The sequence below is a fragment of the Gymnoscopelus microlampas genome (genome assembly GCF_963454915.1).
Source record: "Gymnoscopelus microlampas genome assembly, chromosome: 18".
NCBI classification, from domain to species: domain Eukaryota; kingdom Metazoa; phylum Chordata; class Actinopteri; order Myctophiformes; family Myctophidae; genus Gymnoscopelus; species Gymnoscopelus microlampas.
The window spans coordinates 48470832-48497737 of NC_139955.1; the positions used below are offsets into that span (position 1 = coordinate 48470832).

At 44.7% G+C, this 26906-nt stretch overlaps 1 protein-coding gene across 1 annotated transcript in view; it reads right to left on the reverse strand.

Annotated features, from left to right (window-relative positions):
* The window catches only part of arap3 (ArfGAP with RhoGAP domain, ankyrin repeat and PH domain 3), a 76648-nt gene that overhangs the window by 24997 nt on the left and 24745 nt on the right, over window positions 1-26906 (reverse strand). Inside the window, exons 6-19 of the mRNA XM_084041879.1 lie at window positions 26571-26638; window positions 25347-25408; window positions 23033-23305; window positions 21866-21935; window positions 19984-20104; window positions 19540-19724; window positions 18423-18529; window positions 17130-17329; window positions 14461-14546; window positions 13709-13891; window positions 12242-12368; window positions 12008-12115; window positions 4908-5536; window positions 4513-4823 (exon numbers count right to left, since the gene is read on the reverse strand). Coding sequence (XP_083898005.1) covers window positions 4513-4823; window positions 4908-5536; window positions 12008-12115; window positions 12242-12368; window positions 13709-13891; window positions 14461-14546; window positions 17130-17329; window positions 18423-18529; window positions 19540-19724; window positions 19984-20104; window positions 21866-21935; window positions 23033-23305; window positions 25347-25408; window positions 26571-26638 — 2530 coding nt within the window. The remainder of the gene's footprint in view (window positions 1-4512; window positions 4824-4907; window positions 5537-12007; window positions 12116-12241; window positions 12369-13708; window positions 13892-14460; window positions 14547-17129; window positions 17330-18422; window positions 18530-19539; window positions 19725-19983; window positions 20105-21865; window positions 21936-23032; window positions 23306-25346; window positions 25409-26570; window positions 26639-26906) is intronic.

A 26906-nucleotide genomic window follows, 5' to 3' on the forward strand; every position in this document is an offset into this window, starting at 1 on the left:
TCCAGGGACCGCCCAGAAGCAAAGAAGAGAGCTAAAAATGTTCGCTTTAAACAATATACAGTATATTCAAAGATTTGCACACATTTTCATGATTTTTCAAAATCGTGAAATTCAAAAATAGAAGATCTACAAGCTCGTAGCGCTTGTATATCTGCTATTTTTTAATAGCCAAAGTGTAAAATAATGTTTTTTAGCTCAAATAAATAAAGTGACACAGATGCGTACCAGGTCTTAATGGGTTAAAGGACGTTGCAAGGACACGCATGACGAGCAGGATGTGAAACAGCTTCTTCCCCAGTGCAGTAAGGCCCCCCCCTCCCCCCCCCAGGTTAACTGACCTAAGCTGATTGGACTGTGCTGGACTGGACATGATGTCATTGCACTTTAGAAATGCACAACAGCACTTTACTAAGACTGTGCTGGTAACTTTATTTTAAAGGATTGCACCATGGCACTTTACCTACAGTAGGTGTTAGTGATGTGTGGGTCGGGTTTTTTCGTGACCCGCCCCGCCCCGCCACGGAACCCAACCCGCCTCAACCCGCCCCGCCAACCCATATATAAATCTATGGCTCGGCTCAACCCGCCTCGCGACCCGCGGGGCGGGTTGAGCCCCGCGGGTCGTACCTATAATTCTGTAAAATCAAGGTTAGAAAATAATCTTCAAGTATACACCCCAAGTGTATTCAAACTGTTTTATTGTTATTATTACGGGGCCAGGCTTCCAGCATGGACCCGTTTTGTTATTGGCATTATTAGGTTTCGAGAGCCTATCAGGCTTCGAACCCTATTACATCTGTAAGAGTTCACTATTCTTCCGCCGGTTTTGCCAGTTCTGGCCTAACCGCCTGGTCACTTCTTATGAAATTCGGCAATATGGTAGAGGGCTATGCCAAACGGCGAAAACCCGAAACTCACAACCATTGGCCAAAGGGTGGCGCTGTAGCACTCAATTGAAAATGCCAACTTTGAACAGGTACAGCTCATGCCCTGTTCGACCTACAGCCATGAAACTTCGATACACACATGCGTCTCCTCATGCCTAACAACTTTCACTGTTTGACTTTTGACCTCTGACCTTTAGATCTCCCACCATTTCGAATTCTATGAAAAGCAGTAAAAAGCAGTAAAAAGCCTACTCCTCCTGGGATTTATGAGCAATCTGTACGAAACTGTATACACATGAACTTTGGACCAATGCCGACAGACGTAACCAAGCGGATTTTCCATAAGTGAAAACGTTAAGCTTTTATAAGCCAATGAAAATTGCAGCTTTTTTTAAATTATTCATCTGCCCCTAACACATACATGCAGACTCACATTTGTTTGACACTTTGCAATATTGTAGAGGGTCCTTCCAAGTATCACTGAAACCAATCTTACTCCAATTGGTCAAAGGGGGGGCGCTATAGCAATTTTTTGAAAATGCAAACTTTAAACAGGCAAAAGTCATGCCTCGTTTGGCCGACAACCGTTAAACCTGCTTACACATGTGCCTTGACTCATGAGGAACACATGTATCACTTTGACCAGTAAGCTCTGCCCTTAGATTGTCTGCAATTTTGAGCAGTTTGAAAAACATTTAAATCCAGGATTTCTGAGCAATTTGCATGAAACTGTGTCAAATACATGTTTGAGGCCCTTTTTCACAGGTTCAGGTGTGTTGGTTCAATAGCTTGATCGCTTAATCATCTGCCTTGAAACCATAGGGTAGCCGGTTCGAATCCCACCTCAAGTAGACTTAATTATAATTGCATTGCACACAACATGACTATATCAATGAATACATGTGCAATTGTTAAAGATGACGAGAAATGCATACTTGAAATTAGTTATTTTCAATGTATGACGTACTTCATTCGCGCTTTTGTTTTGTTTTGTTGGATTCTCCCTTTTCACTGTCTAAGGCTGTGTATTGGATAGCTCCACCAGTAGAGTGTGAGTCTCATGTGCCGAAGGTCCCTGGTTCGAATCCCACTTATTACAGTTCACATTTAAATTGCATTGTACAAAACATGACCCTGTTAATTCAGACAAGTGCAATGTTTAGACAATAACACGAAATGCTTTTGAGAGTAGTTTTTTTTTATGTATGACATACTTTCTTGTGAAAATAGCCGATCTACAATCTCACACCTTTTTAGATAGCAACGCGTTGTGAGCTTGTAGATCGACTATTTTCCACTAGTTTCCATTCCGAAATATATTGAGCAGTTTGAAAAACATTTAAACCAAGGATTTCTGAGCAATTTGCGTGAAAGTGTGTCATGTGTGTGAACTCCCTTTTCACTAGTACAGGTCTGTTGGCCCAATGGCTTAATCATCTGCCTTGAAACCACAGGGTTCCTGGTTCGAATCCCACGTCATGTAGAATTCATTATAATTGCATTGCACACAACATGACTGTATCAATGAATGCATGTGCAATTGTTAACCAGTAAACTCCGCCCTTAGATTGTCTGCAATTTTGAGCAGTTTGAAAAACATTTAAATCCAGTATTTCTGAGCAATTTGCGTGAAAGTGTGTCATGTGTGTGAACTCCCTTTTCATCAGTTCGGGTCTGTTGGCCCAATGGCTTAATCATCTGCCTTGATACCAGAGCGTCGCCGGTTCAAATCTCACCTCATGCAGACCTCAACTCAATTGCATTACACACAACATGACTGTATCAATGAATAAACATGCAATTGTTAAATGAAACGCTTATTGAGAGTAGTTGTTTTCAATGTATGATGTACTTCATTCCCTCTTTTGTTTTGTTTTGTTTTGTTGGATTCTCCCTTCTCACTGACCAAGGCTGTGGATTGAATAGCTTGATCAATACAGTGTTAGTCTCATGTGCCAAAGGTCCACGGCTCAAACCCCACTTGTCACAGTTTACATTTAAATTGCATTATGCAAAACATGACCCTGTTAATTCAGACATGTGCACTTTGCTCTCTCTCTCTCTCTCTCTCTCTCTCTCTCTCTCTCTCTCTCTCTCTCTCTCTCTCTCTCTCTCTCTCTCTCTCTCTCACTCTGTCACAGTCTGTCTGTCTGCCTGTCTGCCACTCTGTCAGTCTGCCAGTCTGCCACTCTGTCACTGTCTGTCTGTCTGTCTGTCTGTCTGTCTGTCTGTCTGCCAGTCTGCCAGTCTGCCACTCTGTCACTCTGTCACTCTGTCACAGTCTGTCTGTCTGTCTGCCTGTCTGCCACTCTGTCACTGTCTGTCTGTCTGCCAGTCTGCCACTCTGTCACTGTCTGTCTGTCTGTCTGCCAGTCTGCCACTCTGTCACAGTCTGTCTGTCTGTCTGCCAGTCTGCCACTCTGTCACTGTCTGTCTGTCTGCCAGTCTGCCAGTCTGCCACAGTCTGTCTGTCTGCCAGTCTGCCAGTCTGCCACTCTGTCACTGTCTGTCTGTCTGCCAGTCTGCCACTCTGCCACTCTGTCACAGTCTGTCTGTTTGTCTGTCTGCCACTCTGTCACAGTCTGCCAGTCTGCCAGTCTGTCACAGTCTGCCAGTCTGCCACTCTGTCACTGTCTGTCTGTCTGTCTGCCAGTCTGCCAGTCTGCCACAGTCTGTCTGTCTGCCAGTCTGCCAGTCTGCCACAGTCTGTCACAGTCTGCCAGTCTGCCAGTCTGCCACTCTGTCACAGTCTGCCAGTCTGCCAGTCTGCCACTCTGTCAAAGTCTGCCAGTCTGCCAGTCTGCCACTCTGTCAAAGTCTGCCAGTCTGCCAGTCTGCCACTCTTGTCACAGTCTGCCAGTCTGCCATTATTCTCGAAACCGCTAATTGCTGCTTGCAGCTATATTTCCATTTCTTCTTCTGCCGTTTTTGCCAGTTCTGGCTGAACCGTGCATACGCTTTTTATGAAACTCGTCCATATGATAGATGGTCATGAAAAACGATCAAAAAATAAATCTTACAATCTTTCGTCAAAAGGTGGCGCTATAGCACTCAGTTGAAAATGCCAACTTTGAACAGGTACAACTCATGCCCTGTTTGACCTACAGCCATGAATCTTGGATGCACACATGCGTCTCCTCATGCTGAACAACTTTCAATGTTTGACTTTTGACCTCTGACCTTTAGATCTCCCACCATTTTGAATTATATAAAAAACACGCATTGGCTCCTAACTTCTGCATTTTTTCACTTATGGAAAATCCGCTCCCTATTTTATTATAGATGCCTGACGTCACGTCCGGTTATAGGTCACTTCCTGGTGGAGACGAGCTCTCTACTTCCTTTCTAATGTTGTTTTGGTCATTGCTGCCAGTTCCCACCCGATGCCATTTCCCACCCTCTGCCATTTCCCACCCGATGCCATTTCCCACCTGATGCTCCCACTCTATGCCACTATTCCCCCCTGCTGCCAGTTCCCCCCTGCTGCCAGTTTCTAGCTTCTGCCAGTTCCCGCACTCGACCAGTTCCCTCCTGCTGCCAGTTCCCACCTGCTGCCAGTTCCCACCTGATGCCTGTTCCCACCTGATGCCAGTTCCCAACTGATGTCATGACTGCAAGTTCCCACCTGATATCCTGTGGGAGTTCAGACTGATCCAGACGGTACTGAATAACTGCCATCTTGCATAAGGTCTTCAGGCTAGGACTCAAGTCTAAAATGAACAGGTCTCTCCGAAAGAGGAAGACACGATCTCCCACCATGCAACATCGCATACAACGCCTCTTAGACGGGCCTTTCCCCTTGGGCTTGACCTTCTTCCAGGATGAGGACTTTGTATTGAACTTCCACAGATATTTGAAGGTCTCGTGGCCACCAAATACGTACAGCTCTCCATCGTAGGCAAAGGCTGAATGCTCGCAGGCTTCTACTGGAAGAAGCTGTGTAGAAGGGGTGATGCTCAGCCAGCAGTCGGTCTCTGTGTCAAACACTCTGATGTTGTTGCTGTCCCGGACCCTCTGGACCATAGCCTCAAACCGTCCGGGCCGTGCTCCCCTTTCCATCAGGCCCCCAAATACAAACATCTTTGTCCCGATGACGGTGGCAGAGTGTGATGATGAAGCAAGTCCTCTGGTGTTGATTAAAGACCAGACCATTGTGGTGGTGTCCAACTTGTACAAGTGATTGCTGCATATGCTGGCAGGGCGACCTCCATCAACGTAAATTTGACCTCCATAAACGTACATGACCTTCCCCAAAACACAGGCTGAGTGGTTGGACATCGACAATGGAACAGTCCCAGAAACCTCTGTTTTCAACCATCTGTGGGCGTCGACGTTGAACGCATACAGCGGGGTACAGTGAGTACTCCTGTCCCCAAAGATGTAGATGATGTCCTCTACCAGCACGGCCGAGTGGCCTCTGAGCATGCTGGGGACCTCAGGGGGGCGCTCTCCTCGTATTCTTGTTGTCACCCTGGGCAACTTCACCCAGTGCAAAACCACCGTGTTGAAGATGTACACACAGATCTGACAGGCTGATGTCCAGGTCCAATAACCATCGGACCCTCCAAAGGAGTACAGCTTGTGTCCTACGGTGACCACAGCCTGACAGTTTTCATCTGGTCCTCTCAGACTCCCAGATTTCATGGGATCTGGTGGTACCGCCCAGCAGAACATCTTCGATCTTGTGTCGAACCGTAAAGTTATTACTGAGATTTTCAGATGAACTGTAAAGTTATGGACCGCTATACTGTGATGTTCTTTAAAACTTACGCTGCACATAATATTAGTTCGGACGCACAAACAGTCATGCAAAGTTAGGCCAATCACACAAAGGCGACAAAGTTGCGTTGGCCAATCAAGTGAGCTACTGGTTCTCCATGTCGGGTCCAAGGACTGCCAGGGGGTCCACATGTAGGGGTCTGTAAACATTCTGCCAGGGGGTCTAAATGGACCCTTAGGGGTCTGTAAACATTCTGCTTATGTCAGAGTGTGTGTCTAACGTATTCCTTCGCATCATGATCGCCTGCCACACAGCCTTGTTGTTGTGGGATCGCTTTAGCGATCACACTATTGTTATCTTCACTATTCATTATTATTATTATTACGGGGCCAGCATGGCAGCAGGCCCTGTTTTAATATTGCCTTTATTCTGTTTCTTCTGTTTCTGCCACCTTTCCTGGGATTTTTGAGTAATCTGCACAAAACCTTTTACACATGAACTTTGGACCTATGCCGACAAAACGATGCAGCGGATTTTCCATAAGTGAACGCTTAAGTGACGCTTTAATGAGCCAATGAATATTGCAGTTTTATGACAATTATTCATCTGCCCCTAACACATACATGCAGACTCACATTTCTTTGAAACTTTGCGGTAATGTTGAGGGTCATTCCAAATATCACTGAAACCAATCTTACTCCAATTGGTCAAAGGGGGGCGCTATAGCAATTTTTTGAAAATGCAAACTTTAAACAGGCAAAAGTCATGCCTCGTTTGGCCGACAGCCATTAAACCTGCTTACACTTGTGCCTTGACTCATGAGGAACACATCTTTCACGTTGACCAGTAAGCTCCGCCCTTAGATTGTCCGCAATTTTGAGCAGTTTGAAAAACACTTAAACCCAGGATTTTTCAGCTATTTGCGTCAAACTGCATCATCTGTGTGATCTCCTTTTTCACAGGTCTTGCCTGTTGGTCCAATGGCTTCTCCCTGAAGCGAGTGCCTCACGACCGCAAGGTTGCCAGTTCAAGCCTCACTTGATGCAGACTCATTTAAGTTGAATTGCAAAAAACATGACAGTATCAATGAATACATGTGCAAACGGTAAAGATAACATGAAATGCTTATTTGAGAGTATGTTTTTTCAATGTATGATGTACTTCATTGTGAAAATAGTCGATCTACAATCTCACAATTTTTCAGATAACAACGTTTTGTGAGCTTGTAGATCGGCTGCTTCCACTGGTTTCGGTTTCGAGGAGACATACAATTTCTCTATTGGTAAATGGTTTGTGAACGAGTGATCTTAGTGTTAGTGTGAATTCTTTTTTCATTGGTTCTAGTCTGTTGGTCCAATGGCGTCTCGCTTCAGCATCAGCCTCTGGATCGCAAGGTCGCCGGTCCAAGCCTCACCCCTTGCTGGCTACTTTTCAATTGTATCGCACAAAACATGACTGTATCAATTAATGCATGTGCAACTGTTAAAGGTAACATGAAATGCTTCTTGGAGAGAGTATGTTTTTGCAACGTATGACAAACTTCATTGTGAAAATAGCCGATCTACAATCTCCCAACTTTTCAGATAGCAACATTTTGTGAGCTTGTAGATCGGCTGCTTTCACTTGTTTCGGTTTCGAGGAGACATACAATTTCTCTATTGGTAAATGGTTTGTGAACGAGTGATCTTTGTGTTAGTGAAACAGGGGCTTGGTTCATGACAGAAGGCAAAAGTTTATGATATTCAACAGACAACAATCAGCCTGGATGAAGCTATAGCACTACAGGTAGTGTCTCAGCCTGTGAGTCCGAATGTTGAGAGTTTGATTCCTCTCAATGGCAATAGGTTGAGCTGTCTGTTTCTCTCACTCTGTCTGTCTATCTGGCTCTGTCTGTAGGTGGGTCATTCCACTTTTCAATTGCATTGCACAAAACATGACTGCATCAAATAATGCATGTGCAATTTTTAAAGATAACATGAAATGCTTATTTGAGAGTATGTTTTTACAATGTGTGACATACTTCATTGTGAAAATAGCTGATCTACAATCAAACAACATCTTGTAGATCGGCTACTTTCACTAGTTCGTTCTGAGGAGACAAAACAAATCTTTATTGCTAAATGGTTTGTGAACCAGTGATCTAGAGTAGTTCGGGACACAGAGGCTTGGTTCATAATGGACGAAAATAATTATTGATGTCAACAGACACTGTCAGGGAGGCCATATAGCTCAATGAGAAGAGAGGCAGCCTGTGAGTCCGTGGGTCGCTGGTACGATCCCTGTCCCTGTCAATGTATTGAGGTGATCATGATTTGGCATTATCAGGTTTACACATAGTGTTTCTTGAGGATAGGCTTAGGCGTTGTTTTACTGAGGTTAGGGTTAGTCAGGGTTTAAAATGCTCATTTGTTAATTGCATGGTCTTCTTTCTCTCAAGTTCAGTCTTCTATGTTTCTATGGCTTATTGTGCATATTATTTATCATTGCTTCTTTCTTTTTTCTTTCTGCATTCACTGGCCCCGTATTATTGCTGCTTGCAGCTATATTTCTTATTCTTATTAGGAATAAAGACAAAACAAGAGTATGTGATTTTTTCTTTTTTTTGTGTGTCATGCATGATGCAAAGGGTTTGAAAGTGAAACTGGTCAAAGTTACTGGCCACCTACTGTATATGTGCTGTGTTGGTAACTTTTTAGATGAATTGCACGTCATACATATTGTTTTGTTGTTTATGCTGTTTTTAGTTTGGGTCTTTTCTTAGGTCGTTTCTTAGGTAAGCTTGACGTTTTATGTTGCACTAAAAGTGACTGAGGGGGAAAGATCTGTGCAGGGAGAGTATGAGAGCAAGAGTGTCTGTTTTTTGTTTGTATCTGTATAACTGTTTGTTGTTGTTGTTTTTATGTGGTATATTTTATTTGAATTCATACCAAATTATCTGTCATTGTCTTTTCTTGTTTTATATTTTATAGTTGTTTATACTCTGATGTGTTTATCATGTTACTAAAAATTCCAATAAAAAGGTGACTGAGGGGGAACGGTATTTCATTTTCTGTATGTATGTACAGTAAGTACATGTATGTCTGTATGTACAGTAAGTACATGTATGTCTGTATGTACAGTAAGTACATGTATGTCTGTATGTACAGTAAGTACATGTATGTCTGTATGTACAGTAAGTACATGTATGTCTGTATGTACAGTAAGTACATGGGGAAAGTGACAAATAAAGTGATTGTGATGACACAGAGGAGTTGCAGGCCCACACTGAACAGGTGGGTCATTAGCTGTGTCTTTAAATGGTCAACAGAGGGCGCTGGTCTTAGGTCCAGGGAGGGGCTGTTCAACAGTCGGGTGGTGGAGGGGGGGCAGCGCACGTAAAGGCTCGGTCACCTTTGGTCTGTAGACTCTATGTCAGCAGTGTCTCTGCCATGAGAAAGTCAGTTCCCTGTATAGTCTGTCTGTGTGTGTGTGTGTGTGTGTGTGTGTGTGTGTGTGTGTGTGTGTGTGTGTGTGTGTGTGTGTGTGTGTGTGTGTGTGTGTGACTGTGATGCAGGATGTTGCAGCAGTGTTCCCGTCAAACCACTTTGTTCTCTGGAACACTCCCATAGCCAGCTGCCTGCCTGAGAGGCACATTCCTCTGTACAGCCTGAGCCAAACTACCACACCGCTCAATGCCCCACCCCTACCTACCCCCTACCTACACCCCTACCTACACCCCTACCTACACCCCTACCTACACCCCTACCTACCCCCTACCTACACCCCATCCCCTACCCCCTACCTACACCCCTACCTACACCGCTACCTACCCCCTACCTACACCGCTACCTACCCCCTACCTACACCCCATCCCCTACCCCCTACCTACACCCCTACCTACACCGCTACCTACCCCCTACCTACACCGCTACCTACCCCCTACCTACACCCCATCCCCTACCCCCTACCTACACCCCTACCTACACCGCTACCTACCCCCTACCTACACCGCTACCTACCCCCTACCTACACCCCATCCCCTACCCCCTACCTACACCCCATCCCCTACCCCCTACCTACACCCCTACCTACACCCTACCTACACCCCTACCTACACCCCTACCTACACCCTACCTACACCCTACCTACACCCCTACCTACACCCTACCTACACCCTACCTACACCCCTACCTACACCCCTACCTACACCCTACCTACACCCTACCTACACCCTACCTACACCCTACCTACCCCCTACCTACACCCTACCTACACCCTACCTACACCCTACCTACACCCTACCTACACCCCTACCTACACCCCTACCTACACCCTACCTACACCCTACCTACACCCTACCTACACCCCTACCTACACCCTACCTACACCCTACCTACACCCTACCTACACCCCTACCTACACCCTACCTACACCCTACCTACACCCCTACCTACACCCCTACCTACACCCTACCTACCCCCTACCTACACCCCTACCTACACCCTACCTACACCCTACCTACACCCCTACCTACACCCCTACCTACACCCTACCTACACCCTACCTACCCCCTACCTACACCCCTACCTACACCCTACCTACCCCCTACCTACACCCCTACCTACACCCTACCTACACCCCTACCTACACCCCTACCTACACCCCTACCTACACCCCTACCTACACCCCTACCTACACCCTACCTACACCCCTACCTACACCCCTACCTACACCCCTACCTACACCCCTACCTACACCCCTACCTACACCCCTACCTACACCCCATCCCCTGCCCCTACCTACACCCCTACCTACACCCCATCCCCTACCCCCTACCTACACCCCATCCCCTACCCCCTACCTACACCCCATCCCCTACCCCCTACCTACACCCCTACCTACACCCCATCCCCTACCCCCTACCTACACCCCTACCTACACCCCATCCCCTACCCCCTACCTACACCCCATCCCCTACCCCCTACCTACACCCCTACCTACACCCCTACCTACACCCCTACCTACACCCCTACCTACACCCCTACCTACACCCTACCTACACCCCTACCTACACCCCTACCTACACCCCTACCTACACCCCTACCTACACCCCTACCTACACCCCTACCTACACCCCATCCCCTGCCCCTACCTACACCCCTACCTACACCCCATCCCCTACCCCCTACCTACACCCCATCCCCTACCCCCTACCTACACCCCATCCCCTACCCCCTACCTACACCCCTACCTACACCCCATCCCCTACCCCCTACCTACACCCCTACCTACACCCCATCCCCTACCCCCTACCTACACCCCATCCCCTACCCCCTACCTACACCCCTACCTACACCCCATCCCCTACCCCCTACCTACACCCCATCCCCTACCCCCTACCTACACCCCTACCTACACCCCATCCCTACCATTTACAATGTATTCATTTATCAGACTCTCTTTATCCAGAGTGACTTACAGTAAACAAGGTAAACACATACATATAGAATGTAGAGACACAGTGTAGTGTCTCAGTAAACTATAGGATCACAGGTAAACCAAGAACATAGCATCAGTTTTAACTATATAATATCTAAATAATAATATGTGCATTGAAACTATAGAATCTATAGGATGCCAAGTAAACAATGAACCTAGCATCTCTCTAAATCAGTGGTTTTCAACCAGTGGTCCGGGGACCACCAGTGGTCCTTGGGGGGCTACCAGGGGGTCCCCAGCTAAATTAGCTAACCTAGCCTCAGAATAATTTTAACCACTTAGCTTTGGCTATTCAAAAATAGCAGATATACAAGCTCATAGCGCGGCACCGAGTGCCGCGCTATGAGCTTGTAGATCTGCTATTTTTGAAAAATCTTGAAAATGTGTGCAAATCTTTGAATATAAATTGTTTTCAAAGAGAACCCTGCAAGGCCCAGATTCTTTTCAAGTTGTGATGATTCCTGGCTCTGTGGGGGGTATTTATATGCAAATATCCTGGCCAATGGCATTGTAAGACTAAACAATAGGACCCAATGAGGATTTAGAGGTGAAAAAAAAAAAAAAATAACAGAAAAGAAAAATGTTTTAAACTCATTTCTTTAGAAAACATACATGTGATCGTGCGATCACACTGGGCCTTGCAGGGTTAACTCAAATCTTTGCTTCTGGGGGGGGTCCCTGGCACAAAACATTTTCAGATGGTGGTCCGCGGCCAAATGTATATCAATTTAGGGGTCCCTGGCATGAAAAAGGTTGAAAACCACTGCTCTAAATAACATGCTTTCTAAATGCCCCTACCTCCTCTCCCTCACACACCACACAGTCCTACCTCCTCTCCCTCACACACCACACAGTCCTACCTCCTCTCCCTCACACACCACACAGTCCTACCTCCTCTCCCTCACACACCACACAGTCCTACCTTCTCTGGTCTTGCGGGATAACGTTCCTTTGTGCATGGAGGTGGATTTATACAGGAATCCTGAGTGGATCACAGGCTGCATGATCTCATCATATACACTGGAATCTACTGAGAGAGGAGAGGAGAGGAGAGGAGAGGATGTTCAACATAATTCAACAGCAGGATAGTGTGTGTGTGTGTGTGTGTGTGTGTGTGTGTGTGTGTGTGTGTGTGTGTGTGTGTGTGTGTGTGTACCTGTATTGTTGTGTGTGTGGAAGTTCAGACAGCCGTTAGAGGCCGACAGACGTTCAGCCTCGGCCTCCAAGAAGATCCGAGTCACCGTCCTCAGTAGAGTCTGTTCTGTGACCGCCATACACAATACCTGTAGATACAACCACACAGTTCTGTGACCTGTAGATACAACCACACAGTTCTGTGACCTGTAGATACAACCACATAGTTCTGTCACCTGTAGATACAACCACATAGTTCTGTGACCTGTAGATACAACCACACAGTTCTGTGACCTGTAGATACAACCACACAGTTCTGTGACCTGTAGATACAACCACACAGTTCTGTCACCTGTAGATACAACCACACAGTTCTGTGACCTGTAGATACAACCACATAGTTCTGTGACCTGTAGATACAACCACACAGTTCTGTCACCTGTAGATACAACCACACAGTTCTGTGACCTGTAGATACAACCACATAGTTCTGTGACCTGTAGATACAACCACATAGTTCTGTCACCTGTAGATACAACCACACAGTTCTGTGACCTGTAGATACAACCACATAGTTCTGTCACCTGTAGATACAACCACATAGTTCTGTGACCTGTAGATACAACCACATAGTTCTGTCACCTGTAGATACAACCACATAGTTCTGTGACCTGTAGATACAACCACATAGTTCTGTGACCTGTAGATACAACCACATAGTTCTGTGACCTGTAGATACAACCACATAGTTCTGTGACCTGTAGATACAACCACATAGTTCTGTCACCTGTAGATACAACCACATAGTTCTGTCACCTGTAGATACAACCACATAGTTCTGTCACCTGTAGATACAACCACATAGTTCTGTGACCTGTAGATACAACCACATAGTTCTGTCACCTGTAGATACAACCACATAGTTCTGTCACCTGTAGATACAACCACACAGTTCTGTCACCTGTACATAGGGTTAGTAGTAGCGGTACAACTAGTACAGTGTGACTAGTAGTGATGTCTAGTAGTGGACAACATATTGGAACATAATATGTTCCAATGACAGACATATCAAATAACTTTATACTTAAAAAATAGCCGTGGAAATAGTCAATCTACAAGCTTATGGTGATTATGCATAAATAACTGTGATAATCTCAAATAATGTAATAATTCTAGTAATTGTATACAGTACACACGCAGGCTGTCTAGTGATAATAAAATGTGCAACGTAGGCATTTATCAGACTCTCTATATCCAGAGTGACTTACAGTAAACACAGTAAACACACACATGGAATACAGACAGACAGTGTAGTGTCTCAGTAAACTAGGATCAAAGGTAAACCAAGAACCTAGCATCAGTCTAAACAATATAATATCTGTGTGGAGTCTGAACTCTGAAGAGACGAGTCTTCAGATTACGGCGGGGAATTGAGAGTGAATCTGTAGTTAATAGTACTAGCAGTAGAAGTACATGAAGTATTGTGTACCTTCAGTAGTTCTTCTTGTGTATTAAACCCAGGGTGAGGTTGTCTATAGCGTCCCTCTCTATACTTCAGGTGTATGAACTCCCTCCTCTGGTCAGGTGTGGCATTGCAGTCCAGCTCCTCACAGGTGGGCAGCCTGGCCGCCCAGAAGTCATTGGCCCGGTCGTTACCCACGGTGATGAACAACTACACAACACACACACACACACACACACACACACACACACACACACACACACACACACACACACACACACACACACACACACACACACACACACACACACACACACACACACACACACACACACACACATACACACACATACACACACATAACACAACACAACACACACAGGTTAGAGCGTTCCAAAACTTCTTCTTCATGTCAAGGACCCCTAGGAACAAACATAAACATACAAACAAGAAAACCCCTCTCTAACCCAGTGTTTCTGTCCGGGGACCCCCAGGGGTCCTTGAGGGGGTTCCAGGGGATATCAGTCTAACCACTTTACATCTTACAAAAATCTTTAAATTTCATACATTTGGGGGAAAGAATTAAACATTTTACCAACACAAATCCTGTATGGGGGTTCCTGGCACAACATATTTTCAGATAGGGGTCCGTGGCCAAATACATATTAATTTGGGGGTCCTTGACTTAAAGCACTGGTAGAGAGCAGTTTAACACCATCCTCCTGCCATGTCAGACCATGTGACCTGGTCAGGTGACCTGGTCAGGTGACCTGGCTCACCTGGACTATTTCGTTGCTCCAGACGCTGGTGTCCAGTTTCAGACTCTGAACCTTTGAAATCATGGTCCCCAAACCTCTGTGTTGACCTGTAACACACACACACACACACGCACACACGCACACACACACACACACACACACACACACACACACACACACACACACACACACACACACACACACACACACACACACACACACACACACACACACACACACACACACACACACACACATTTAACATCTTGATTTGCGTTCACATTTAACACAAACTTATTGAACAAAAACAATAGTAGAATCACAAACTTGTGAAACTCAACAGTAAGTGTTTCAGGAAACAGGAAGCATCGCCTCCTCATAATGTGGCGACTGACTGACAATAAATCACTGACACTGATTTCTCCAATGACTTAATTAGCGTCTTAGGCATTTGTTTCCTGTAACCTGCAGGCCTCTAACAACTAGTTTATGGACATTACAGAGGCTTACAAATATAAACAAAAGCAATTTACATTTGTAACCAAGCTGTATAATAGCATCCTTAATACGTTGGTACTTTAGCACCTTGGTAAGGACGACACACGCACACACACACACACGCACGTGCACACACACACACACGCACAGATATGAATACATAAATTATTACATTATAAAACATACACTTCAGCCCTATTTTACACCTAGACTATTTGAAAGTAGACGATCTACAAGATCACAACGCATGGCGACGGGTTGTGAGCTTGTAGATCTGCTATTTTCAAACATTGTGGTACTTTTACTTTTGGTACTTTAAGTACATTTAGAATATTGGACTTTCTGCATTGTGGTATTGATACTTTTACTTAGAAAGTAAAACATTGGAGTGCTTCTTCCAGCACTGCACAGAGTGCGGTTTAACCAGCAGAACGACAGCACGTCTGCTCTGCTTCATGTCTGTACAGGACGCTGTCATAATGTCTACCTCAGTGTTTCTCACAGTGTTTGTGCCTAAGGCTCACCAAGAGGGCATGTCACCATCTCAACACATCTGTGTTCAGAGCAGACACAGCAGCACTGCAACTTCACTACATGTTGGATTGTAAATGTGTTGTGAGTTTATACTGTAGATCTGCTAGTTGTGTTACTTTTGAACATTTGTGAAATGTTTTGTGAAACCACTGATCTAGTATATTTTACACCAGAGGTCTTCAACAGGGGGTCCGGGGACCCCTAAGGGGTCCTCAGAGTTACTACAGGGGGTCCGCCAAATCATTGTGTGTTATGATTTTTTTTTCTTTTACATTAACCACTTGAACCCTAGCATCCCTATATTCTGAGGAGAACTTTAGCCAAAAAATAGCAGATCTACAAGCTCACAACGCCTCGCGCTGCGAGGCGTTGTGAGCTTGTAGATCGGCTATTTTTGGCAACGAGGTTTAGGCGTAGCGTGAAAAAAAGAGCAGACCACGTAAACAAAAAAAGTTGAATCTCTATAATATAGAGTAGGGGGTCCCTGCTTCATCTGTCTCTAAGCTAGGGGGTCATTGGGCTGAAAACGTTGAAGACCCCTGTTTTACATAGTAACACATAGTTAACACACTGGGTTCTACGCTGACACGTTGGTGTGTTACTGTAGCTACACTTTCACATGTTTCATTTTCACAACCGGTCAGACTGGCTGTTTTTCCTGCTGTTAGTTGATCTGAAAGTTGCATTAATGTCAAACGTATGTCATAAACACACTCATAAAAAGCATTAGTGTGTAACAGCTTGGAAATCAAACCAGTCAGTGCATGTTGACCTTCCTGACTGACGCGGTTCATTAGCTTTACCAAACTGACAGACTAGTTTGCCTTGATGTTATCTACGGCAGGGGGTCCGGGACCCCTAGGGGTCCTCAGAGCTACTATAGGGGGTCCGCCAAATCTTTGAGTGATAGGATTTCGTTTTTTTTACAATAACCACTTGAACCCTAGAATTCCTTTTCTGAGGGGAACATTAGCCGAAAATAGCAGATCTACAAGCTCTTTGCCAAAAATAGCCAATCTACAAGCTCTCAACGCCTCGCAGGCTATAGGTGTAGAGGGAAAATAGAGCAGACTACAGTAAGTAAAATCTGTAATCTGAAACACAATTTTATACAATATAGAGTAGGGGGTCCCTGCTTCATCTCTTTCTCAGCTAGGGGGTCCTTGGCCTGAAAACGTTGAAGACCCCTGGTCTACAGTATTCTTCTGTCTGCAAACTTCTTATTTGTGTTGTTTTCATGTGTGATGGATTCTGCAGTTCCTCTTTATATCTGACCTTAAAACTCAGGAACCAGATAGAGATCTAGTTAGAGGGACAGTATCTAACACAGTTCTTACAGATGACCACACAGAGACAGAAGGACAGTATCTAACACAGTTCTTACAGATAGTATCTAACACAGTTCTTACAGATGACCACACAGAGACAGAAGGACAGTATCTAACACAGTTCTTACAGATAGTATCTAACACAGTTCTTACAGATGACCACACAGAGACAGAAGGACAGTATCTAACACAGTTCTTACAGATGACCACACAGAGACAGAAGGACAGTATCTAACACAGTTCTTACAGATGACCACACAGATACAGAAGGACAGTATCTAACACAGTTCTTACAGATGACCACACAGATACAGAAGGACAGTATCTAACCTGCACAGTTCTTACAGATGACCACACAGAGGTTGATGGAGGCCCAGTCTGGGTTGATGGCTCTACAGTCTGCACACATCCTGTTGGAGAGGTTGGACCAGATCTTCTCGGCCACCTCGTAGTCTGACAGGGTCTCAGCGATGGACTCCTGCAGAGCCTCCATCCAGTCACGCTTCTCTCTCTCCGACTCGGCCGTGAAGCTGAAGAGACGAAACGAGACGTTTTGATCGAAACGCCACAAAAGACGTTTCCTCGACTTTATGGTATCTTGGCTTCAGAGTGTCACATTTATTAAACCCATTAAGACCTGGAACGCATCTGTGTCACTTTAGATTTCTTTGGCTATATATTGCAAAAAAAATGTTTAGATCTTTAAAAAAAAAAAACTGTTAGGATTTAGAAAACATTTTTAAGAATCGCCTCAGGTCTTAATGGGTTAAATAGAAAATGCAGAATGTACAAAAGGACATATAATTAACACATAAGAATGACATACAATGAAGTGACAGTAGATAAACCAAATAAGATAACTACACACTCCACACCCAGCTGAAAGCCTGTGAAAATAGAAAGGTTTTTAGTGAGTGGGACCATAGTGGCTGAAACACCATAACCTGATTTAGAGTTTACTCTGGGTTTAGTGAGGAGACCTTTGTCTGGTGATCTAAGGCAGTGGTTTTCAACCCTTTTCATATCAAGGTCCATATTTATTGGGCATTTCAGCCACGGAACCACCATTTGATGAGATTTAGCCTCTCAGACCCACTTAGAATATTTTGTTGTCCTTGTATAAGATTGTGTCCACAATTCCATCCATGATGTATTGATGTTGGTTCCATAGGAGAGATAACAGGCAAACGTTGATCAAAATAACAATTCTTTAATTAAGTCATGCAGATGTTTAACAATAATTTAACTCTTGAGAGCGTAAAATGAAACCAAATGGACCCGTAAGGGTCAAGAGTTAAAGATGTATAAGGGTCCATTTGGTTACCAACTCTCCATCATTTGGCTGGGGACCACCTGGAACCCCCTCAAGGACCACTGGTGGTCCCCAGACCACAGGTTGAGAACCACTGATCTAAGGGATCTGGTTGGTACGTATGGTGTGAGCATGTTAGGAACATAGGAAGGAGCCATTGATAGATTTAGAGACGATAAGAACTTTAAAAACAGTTCTTTGTTTCACTGGGAGCCAGTGAAGAGCAGATATAACAGGAGGAATAGAAGATGTAGGAGCCAGTGAGGAGCAGATAAAACAGGAGTAATGAAAGATTTGGTGTTTAAATTAACCTGAATGTTTTGTAAGGCGTTATGAGGTCAAAGCTCCGGTGTTTTCCGTCTCTGATGGTGGATCCTCTGGCTTCAATCAACGTGATGCCAATCCCTGTACGAAAACACTACACACACACACACAGGCACACGCGCGCGCGCACGCACGCACGCACGCACGCACGCACACACACACACACACACACACACACACACACACACACACACACACACACACACACACACACACACACACACACACACACACACACACACACACACACACACACACACACCATCATGATTTGTGTGCATGGGGATCTCATCTTAAACAAGCTCAGTGCTTAATGAGTCTTCCAGTTTAGTAGACCTTGTATTGTGAATTTGTACTTCCATGTACTGTTGTTCTCATGTCTTACTAAATAAAGTACATCAATCAATCAAAACACACGTTATATGAAGACACTGCTACACTCCTATTTGCTAAGGCAAACTTTTTTATGTGGCCTCTTCAAGTAGACGCCCAAAGTGGAGACACTGAGGATCATAAAGTCTGCATGTTTACAGCAGGGAGGGACAGACGTGATGACCAGTATGAGGAAGATGCTTGTCAAAATGGAACGCTGGGAACCCACCCACAAAAAACGTGTGTTGAGGTAGTTATAGTACTACGGTGTAGTGTTAATAATAATAATAATAAACTTTATTTGTATAGCACCTTTCATGACATGAAATGCAGCGCAAAGTGCTTTACAGAGCAAGAATACAAATACAGTTACAACCAATTTAACAATAAAGCAAAAAAAATAAAATAAAATAAGATAAAAGCAAAAGCATAAAACAACATTAAAATAGGCAATACTGTGAGGACTTAAAAATCAACCAATGAATCAGCTAAAAGCAAGAGTGAAGAAATAGGTCTTGAGCTGTGCTTTAAAGCTATCGACAGAGGCTGCCTGTCTTAGGTGTAATGGGAGTTTATTCCACACTGTCGGTCCGTAAAAGCAGAATGCTGCTTCACCGTATTTTTTATATGTCATTGTAGGCACCTCGAGCAGGTCAGCACTTGAACACCTGAGGGGCCGGTTTGGAACATATCTGTTGAGGTGTGTTGTGGTGTGTTGAGGTAGTGCTGTACCTGCTCACTCTTGTACAGCCAGATGTGTTCAGTGTTGATGGCGGTGTAAACTTTAGACTTGGTCCCTTTGAGCTCCAGCGCTCCGTGTCTCTGACAGTGAGGTCCGGGTCCGAACCGAGGCCGACCGAACACCAGCTGGTCCCTGACCCTCTCCTGTAGGGTGATGACCCAGTGCTGTCTCACTGCTGCACACACAGACAGGACAAGCACAAAACTGTCTCACTGCTGCACACACAGACAGGACAAGCACAAAACTGTCTCACTGCTGGACACGTACCTTGATTCAAATAGACTTTACATTACAGACTGTGTGTGTATGTGTGTGTGTGTGTGTGTGTGTGTGTGTGTGTGTGTGTGTGTGTGTGTGTGTGTGTGTGCGTGTGCGTGTGCGTGTGTGTGTGTGTGTGTGTGTGTGTGTGTGCGTGTGCGTGCGTGTGTGTGTACCTTCATTGTCAGTGCGGAACACAAAGATTCTGTGAGTCGTTACAATCTCAAACTTGTTGTCTTTAGCAGGGCGGGCCATCTGAATGGCAGCCAATGGGATCACTCCTTTTGGATATACATCCTGGTAGAGAGAGAGGTCAGACAGACGGAGCATACATTTAGAATAAAACCTGGACAACGCTCCACACGTCCTAGACTCGTCCTACAAACTATACACACTATAGGATGCCAGGATGTCTACAACTGAATGATCTGGCATGCATGCTATCTAAATCAGTGCTTCTCAAACTTTTTCATGTCAAGGACCCCCAAATTGACACTTATTAGCCTAGCCCACGGACCCCCATTTCAAAAGATATGCCAGGGACCTCCATAAGAGAAGATGTTTTATGGCTCTAGCAGTGATTCTCAACCATTTCAATTTCAAGGACCCCCAGTTTGACATGCATTAGGGCTACGGACCCCCATATAATGGCATTTCTATCTCTGGGACCCCAATTTATGTTGTAAAATCTATGTCAATTTAACTCTGAGAGTGTACAAATGGAACCAAATGGACCCGTTGGGTCCATTTGGTTCCATTTGTACACTCTCAGAGTTACAGGCCCATAAGGGTCCAACCAATTCTCAAACATTTTAATTGAAGGACCCCCAGTTTGACATGCATAAGGCTATAGACCCCTATCTCCTATTTCTATCTCTGGGACCCCAATTTATAGTGTAAAATCAATGCTCATTTAACTCTGAGAGTGTACAAATGGAACCAAATGGACCCGTTAGGGTCCATTTGGTTCCATTTGTACACTCTCAGAGTTACAGGCCCATAAGGGTCCATTTGGTTCCTAACTAGCCATCATTTAGCTGGGAACCCCCTGGAACTCCTTCAAGGACCCCTGGGGGTCCCCGGACCCCACTTTGAGAACCAATGATCTAAATGACATTTTAGCCTTTGCATAAGCCTGCATGGTCGTCAAGGCTAGGTCAAGTGCTACAGGCTGAGGTGCAGTCTGAAGAGGTGAGTCTTCAGACTGCGGCGGAATATTGAGAGTGAGTCTGCAGTTCTAACTGCAATGGGGAGTTTGTTCCGCAGTTTGGGAGCCAGAAGGGAGAAGAGTTTAGGACGTATGGAGCGCTGTCCCGGATGTTTTAGCGAAGGTTCAGACAGCTTCCCTGTGTTAGCTGATCTGAGAGAGAGGGAGGGGTTGTAGGGTTGGATCAGGCTTTGAAGATATGGGGGTGTCATGTCTTTAGTTGTCTTGTAGGCCAACGTCAGTGTTTTGTACTCTGTGAGGGCAGTAACTGGGAGCCAAGGGACGGACGGAGCAGGGGGGAGACATGTGAACATTTTGGCTGGTTGAAGACCAAGCGTTCTGCTGCATTCTGGATCATTTGGAGAGGCTTAAGTGCACATGACGGGAGGCCAGAAAGGAGAGAGTTACAGTAGTCAAGCTTTGAAATGACTGATGTCTGGATAAGGAGCTGGGCTGACTCCTGGGGGAGGAAGGGTCTGATCCTTCACATGTTATAGAGTGTGAACCTACAGGATGGAGTGACTATGCAGATATAATAAGTTGGTTACTTGTTCATTTTATTTAGATAGACACACATATATTTATGATATAGTTTATTTATTTGACCACAAATGCTAAGAATGTTATTTCACAGGGTGTTGTTTAGAAACATGCTAGGTTTGATGTTCACCTGGTATCCTAGTTGCTTTGACTTTGCACCAAATGTATTTCCTTGCATTCCAACTACTTTTGATCCGTCTTTATTGGGTGAGGATAAGAGCTTCTGCTAAATTGTAAATTGGGTTTAGGATCGGGGGTTAGGGGACTTGGTCAGGGGTCAAGGTCAGTTATACATTTAAATACCACAGTACCTTTTCGCTGCCAAAGTACATGAGGTTTTTGCCGTCAAACTTCACGTAGCGTTTCTGGAAAACATAGTTCCTGAAGAACAAAAAGAAACATGACATGATGAGATGAATGTGAGAGGAGGAATATAAACAAAAACACATTAACATCTCACCTAACCTGGCCTGGCATTGGCCGGACTGACAGCGTGGATTCACTCACACACTGTATGTTCCAAGTGTGAGTGGATCCACGTTGTCGGTCTGGCTAGTGCCAGGCTAACCCTATAACCCCTAATTAGCACTGTCTCTAACTACCCTCAGGAGACAGTGGGATCAGTAGCATGTCACTTGGACACAGGCTGGGGTCTGATCAGCCTCAGACGCCTGGAGGAGGGTGTCTGTTGTTGCAAGACCCCCAAACACCCAGTGACTCCAGACTCAAGACCCCAAACACCCAGTGACTCCAGACCCCAAACACCCAGTGACTCCAGACTCAAGACCCCAAACACCCAGTGACTCCAGACTCAAGACCCCAAACACCCAGTGACTCCAGACTCAAGACCCCAAACACCCAGTGACTCCAGGAAACAACACTGATGATGTGTCCAATCAGTGCATCAGTAGATGTTTTATTAACCAACACATTAACACTGAGAGGAGGAATATAAACACATTAACACAGGAGGAAGAGGAAGGAAGAGTGAAAGATGAAGGAGGAAGAACAGACCGCTCAGAGCAGGAGAAGAGAGAGACAAGGCAGAGGAGGCTCCACAGGCAGGAGAGGCAGGAAGGAGGAGAGGAGAGCAGGAGGTGAAGCTTCACACCCAGAACCACTCTCTGTCTCCTGGAGAGGAAGAGGAGAGGAAGAGGAAGAGGAAGAGGAAGAGGAAGAGGAGAGGAAGAGGAAGAGGAGAGGAGAGAAGAGGAGAGGTGTTTATTAGTTTGTACACAAAGGGAAAGGAATTGTGTCAGAATGTGTAATTGTATTTAGTGTGTAATGACTATGAATCAGTAACTCTATATCCCTCTAAGTGGACGAATGTGTAACTTTAAAGACAATCCAGTCCAGCCATCCACAGAGGATGTGTGTGTGTGTGTGTGTGTGTGTGTGTGTGTGTGTGTGTGTGTGTGTGTGTGTGTGTGTGTGTGTGTGTGTGTGTGTGTGTGTGTGTGTGTGTGTGTGTGTCTCACCCCTGAGGAGACAGCTTGTCCAGCCATCCACAGAGGATGGGTGCAGCGCGCTCAGAGCTGCGGGTGTAGCTGGCGTAGGGGGAGATGGTCAGGTCCTCCTCGGGGTCCCGCGGGGGGTGGAGGAGGTGGTGGGGGAGGGACAGGTAGCGTTGAGGAGGCGAGGGGTCACCTCCTCCACCCCCCACGGTGCTGTAGCCCTGATGACCGTCTTGACCTCCTGCTCCACTGTGCAGCGCCTGAGACAACCTCCTGGCCCACCAACGCCTCTGAGAGCTGAGACACACGTTTAGATTAGTTTAGTTCAGGGGTCTTCAACGGGGGGTCCGGGGACCCCTAGGGGGTCCTCAGAGTTACTACAGGGGGTCCGCCAAATCTTTGTGTGATAGTATTTTTAGCGGTGCTGCTCTATACCTGACTTTGTCCGTGTTCACCGTCAACGTTCTGATTGGTCAGACCCGTCAACGTTCTGATTGGTCAGACCCGTCAACGTTCTGATTGGTCAGACACGTCAACGTTCTGATTGGTCAGACCCGTCAACGTTCTGATTGGTCAGACCCGTCAACGTTCTGATTGGTCAGACCCGTCAACGTTCTGATTGGTCAGACACGTCAACGTTCTGATTGGTCAGACCCGTCAACGTTCTGATTGGTCAGACACGTCAACAAAGTGATTGGTCAAGCTTCACGTGACACATGGCTATAAACACATTATAAACACATATCGATGACAAAATGTATCAAAGGCGCTGCTACCTTCACACAGGGTGTGATTTTTTATTTTACATTAACCACTTGAACCCTAGCACTCCTTTTCTGAGGAGAACTTTTGCCAAAAATAGCAGATCTACAAGCTCACAACGCCTCGCAGCGCGAGGCGTTGTGAGCTTGTAGATCTGCTATTTTTGGCAAAGAGTTATAGGTGTAGAGGGAAAAAAAGAGCAGACCACGCAAACAAAAAATGTTGAATCTGAAACACAATTTTATACGATAAAGAGGGGGTCCCTGCTTCATCTCTCTCTCAGCTAGGGGGTCCTTGGCCTGAAAACGGTGAAGACCCCTGGTTTAGTTTATTAGCACATTGTAATATAGAATACATACCATACATATCAGAAGAAAACAAGTTATTGTACAAGAACAGGAAGAAGCCAACAGGCTTATTTAGAATCCTTTCCTTAATGGAGGAGGTCATTAAATAGGATACAATAAAAGGACGGTCAATAAGACAACAATACAGAAGCTGCTTGGATTAAAATTACAAGCATGATAATGTAAAGTATATTGTATTGCTTGTAAACCGTTAACTCATTCACTGACGTAAACAACGTAATTATTCCCGTTTACCAATGTGCTGCCACTGAAAAATGTATATATCTTTTTTTCTTTTTTTTTCTTTTTTTTTTTCGTTTTCCTCACACAGAACCCAAGATATTGTGATCTGAAGATTTGCTGCTCCATTCACCTCTTGGTTAACTTCTTACTTAAAAATCCTGTATCTCGGCTCCTGTGTACTTTTTTTTACTATGTATTTTTGGTCCAGACATGCTATTTTCAAAGGCAGACAATTAATGTCAACGAGGTCGCGATGACCTCGTTGACATTTGTGAAACCACACAGTATAACCCTCAGTGATTAGCAACCATCAGGGGATCGATCACAATGGAGATAAATATTCTGTGACTACATGAAAAAGGTAAGAACATCGGAAAAATCGCTGGCAGTGGTCAAACGCGTCCAGAAATAAGTGAAGTGAATATAAGTGTCAGTGAATGAGTTAAGAGGTCGGTGATTGAGAAAGTCAAAAGGAGAGTGGAAAATGTTTTATCTCACTGCTTTCAACATAGAATTACTATAAATGTAAATCATTTTTCTCCCCACTAGAGGCAGGGCTCTGGATGGTTGCATTAGTCGGTCAGTCGGTTGGTCCTTCCACCACTTTAGTTCCTAACAACATATCACTATGCTGTTCACCTTCATGTTACCCAGAGGATGACCCTAATGACCCCCTCTACTTCCATCATTACACCAAAAGACATTTATGATCATTTATATTTGATCTTATTTAAACGTTGTTGCTGTTGTTTAAAATATCTCTTAATACTTAATACTTTGTGTACAATTTAAAGCCACCTTCTATCATGGCCCTTATAAACAAATGATGATCATTAAATGAAATGTTCCCTTTCTTTAATTTGCAGCCCCATTAATGAGAGCGTGGTGCTATAAAGCACACCCACTTTGATCCTGTTGTATGTAGACTAGACTATGAGGTTTAGTCTTAAAACAGATGAAACCTGTCAGATGACAGGTATATTTACCCATGATCCTCAGCATGTTTCTCCTCCAGTGTTTCCCTTCCCTCCATTTTGTTCCTGTCATCCTGAAAATCAGACAAAAACAGACAAAACTAGAAAATATGCTCCTCGGAGCACAGGTCTCCGCCAGTACTGTTCCTGATTAATCCTGTCTTACCTATTTATATTACATATTATCACGTTTCACTTGACCAATGTTAGCTTGGCTGATGGAAGCTCACTTCAAAGAATATAAATGATTCCTGTACATGACACAGGAGTATGCATCCAATACGAATTGAATATCCATGTTTGCTTGGCAGGTTTTCAGGATTTTTATATTGTAGTAATTGATCCAACGTTCTGCTGGTTGACGTTTTAGTATGATCTTTTTTCCAGACTTCACGACTGATATTGCCCATTGGTAATCTTCTTGGTCGACACACACATCTTGCAGCAAGTCTTTCAGTGAGATATCCTCAGGATTGTCTTTATTAAACATGGAGGTAGCCACCTTGTTTAGAAACGTGTGGCTTGCTTCAAGGGGTCTTTGCTCCGCCATTTCTCAGCCATTTCGTGATTATTCCTGTCTTACCTCACTTTGAAAGAGACACAGACTCTTTCAAAGTGACACATCTATTTATAGGCCGCTATACGTCATGCGTCTCACTAGCCAATCAGAGCACACTCTTTCAACGTATTGAAACGTGTCACGTGAGGCTTGACCAATGTTAGCTTGGCCGAGGGGGGGGGGACGGAAAGTGAAAACATAGTCTCCTGGCGGAGACAATAAAAGAGGTGACAGTTTAGCTGCTGCTGTGAACAACTGATGTCAAACAAATGACATGCAGTGAACGCTCTTCATGATTTTCAAGTGGGCCTCTGATCCAACTGTGTTGTAGTGGTGATTTTTTAACTGATAGGGTGCTAGTTTAATGACATCACGCATTTTACTTTAATAATGTGTGATACATTTTTACTTAGGTTTATTTATTTTTTTACTTATGTCCCTGGAACAATATATTTTGAGATTGGGGTCTGCGGCCAAATACATATCTAAACATGTTCTCTAAATCCTAAGAGTATGTTGCTATGTTTTCATGTCAAGGACCCCTAAAATGATATGTATTTGGCCTCACAGAGCTGTCTCACCTCCTCACAGAGGTGTCTCACCTCCTTACAGAGCTGTCTCACCTCACAGAGCTGTCACACCCCACAAGGCTGTCTCACCTCACAAGGCTGTCTCACCTCAGGTGTGTGTCTGTAGACAGTTTCACAGTAGGGGCTGATCTCCTCCTCAGGGTCGTCAGTGGAGGCTGAAAGGAAGAACATCAACATTTTACTGACAATATGGAAACTATTTATATACATTCACCTATACTTTTATATACATTCATCTATACATTTAACTGACTACTAAAACAATATGAAAAAGGACTGCATTTGCATAAAGCTTTTCTCCAAAGCGCTTTACAATGTATCGTGTTTCTGTCGTAGAATACTGGACATTATGAATAAAATTACATTTCTGTTTGGCCTCTAGGCTTTGAAGTTACACAGGTGCAGATATGACACATTTTTAAT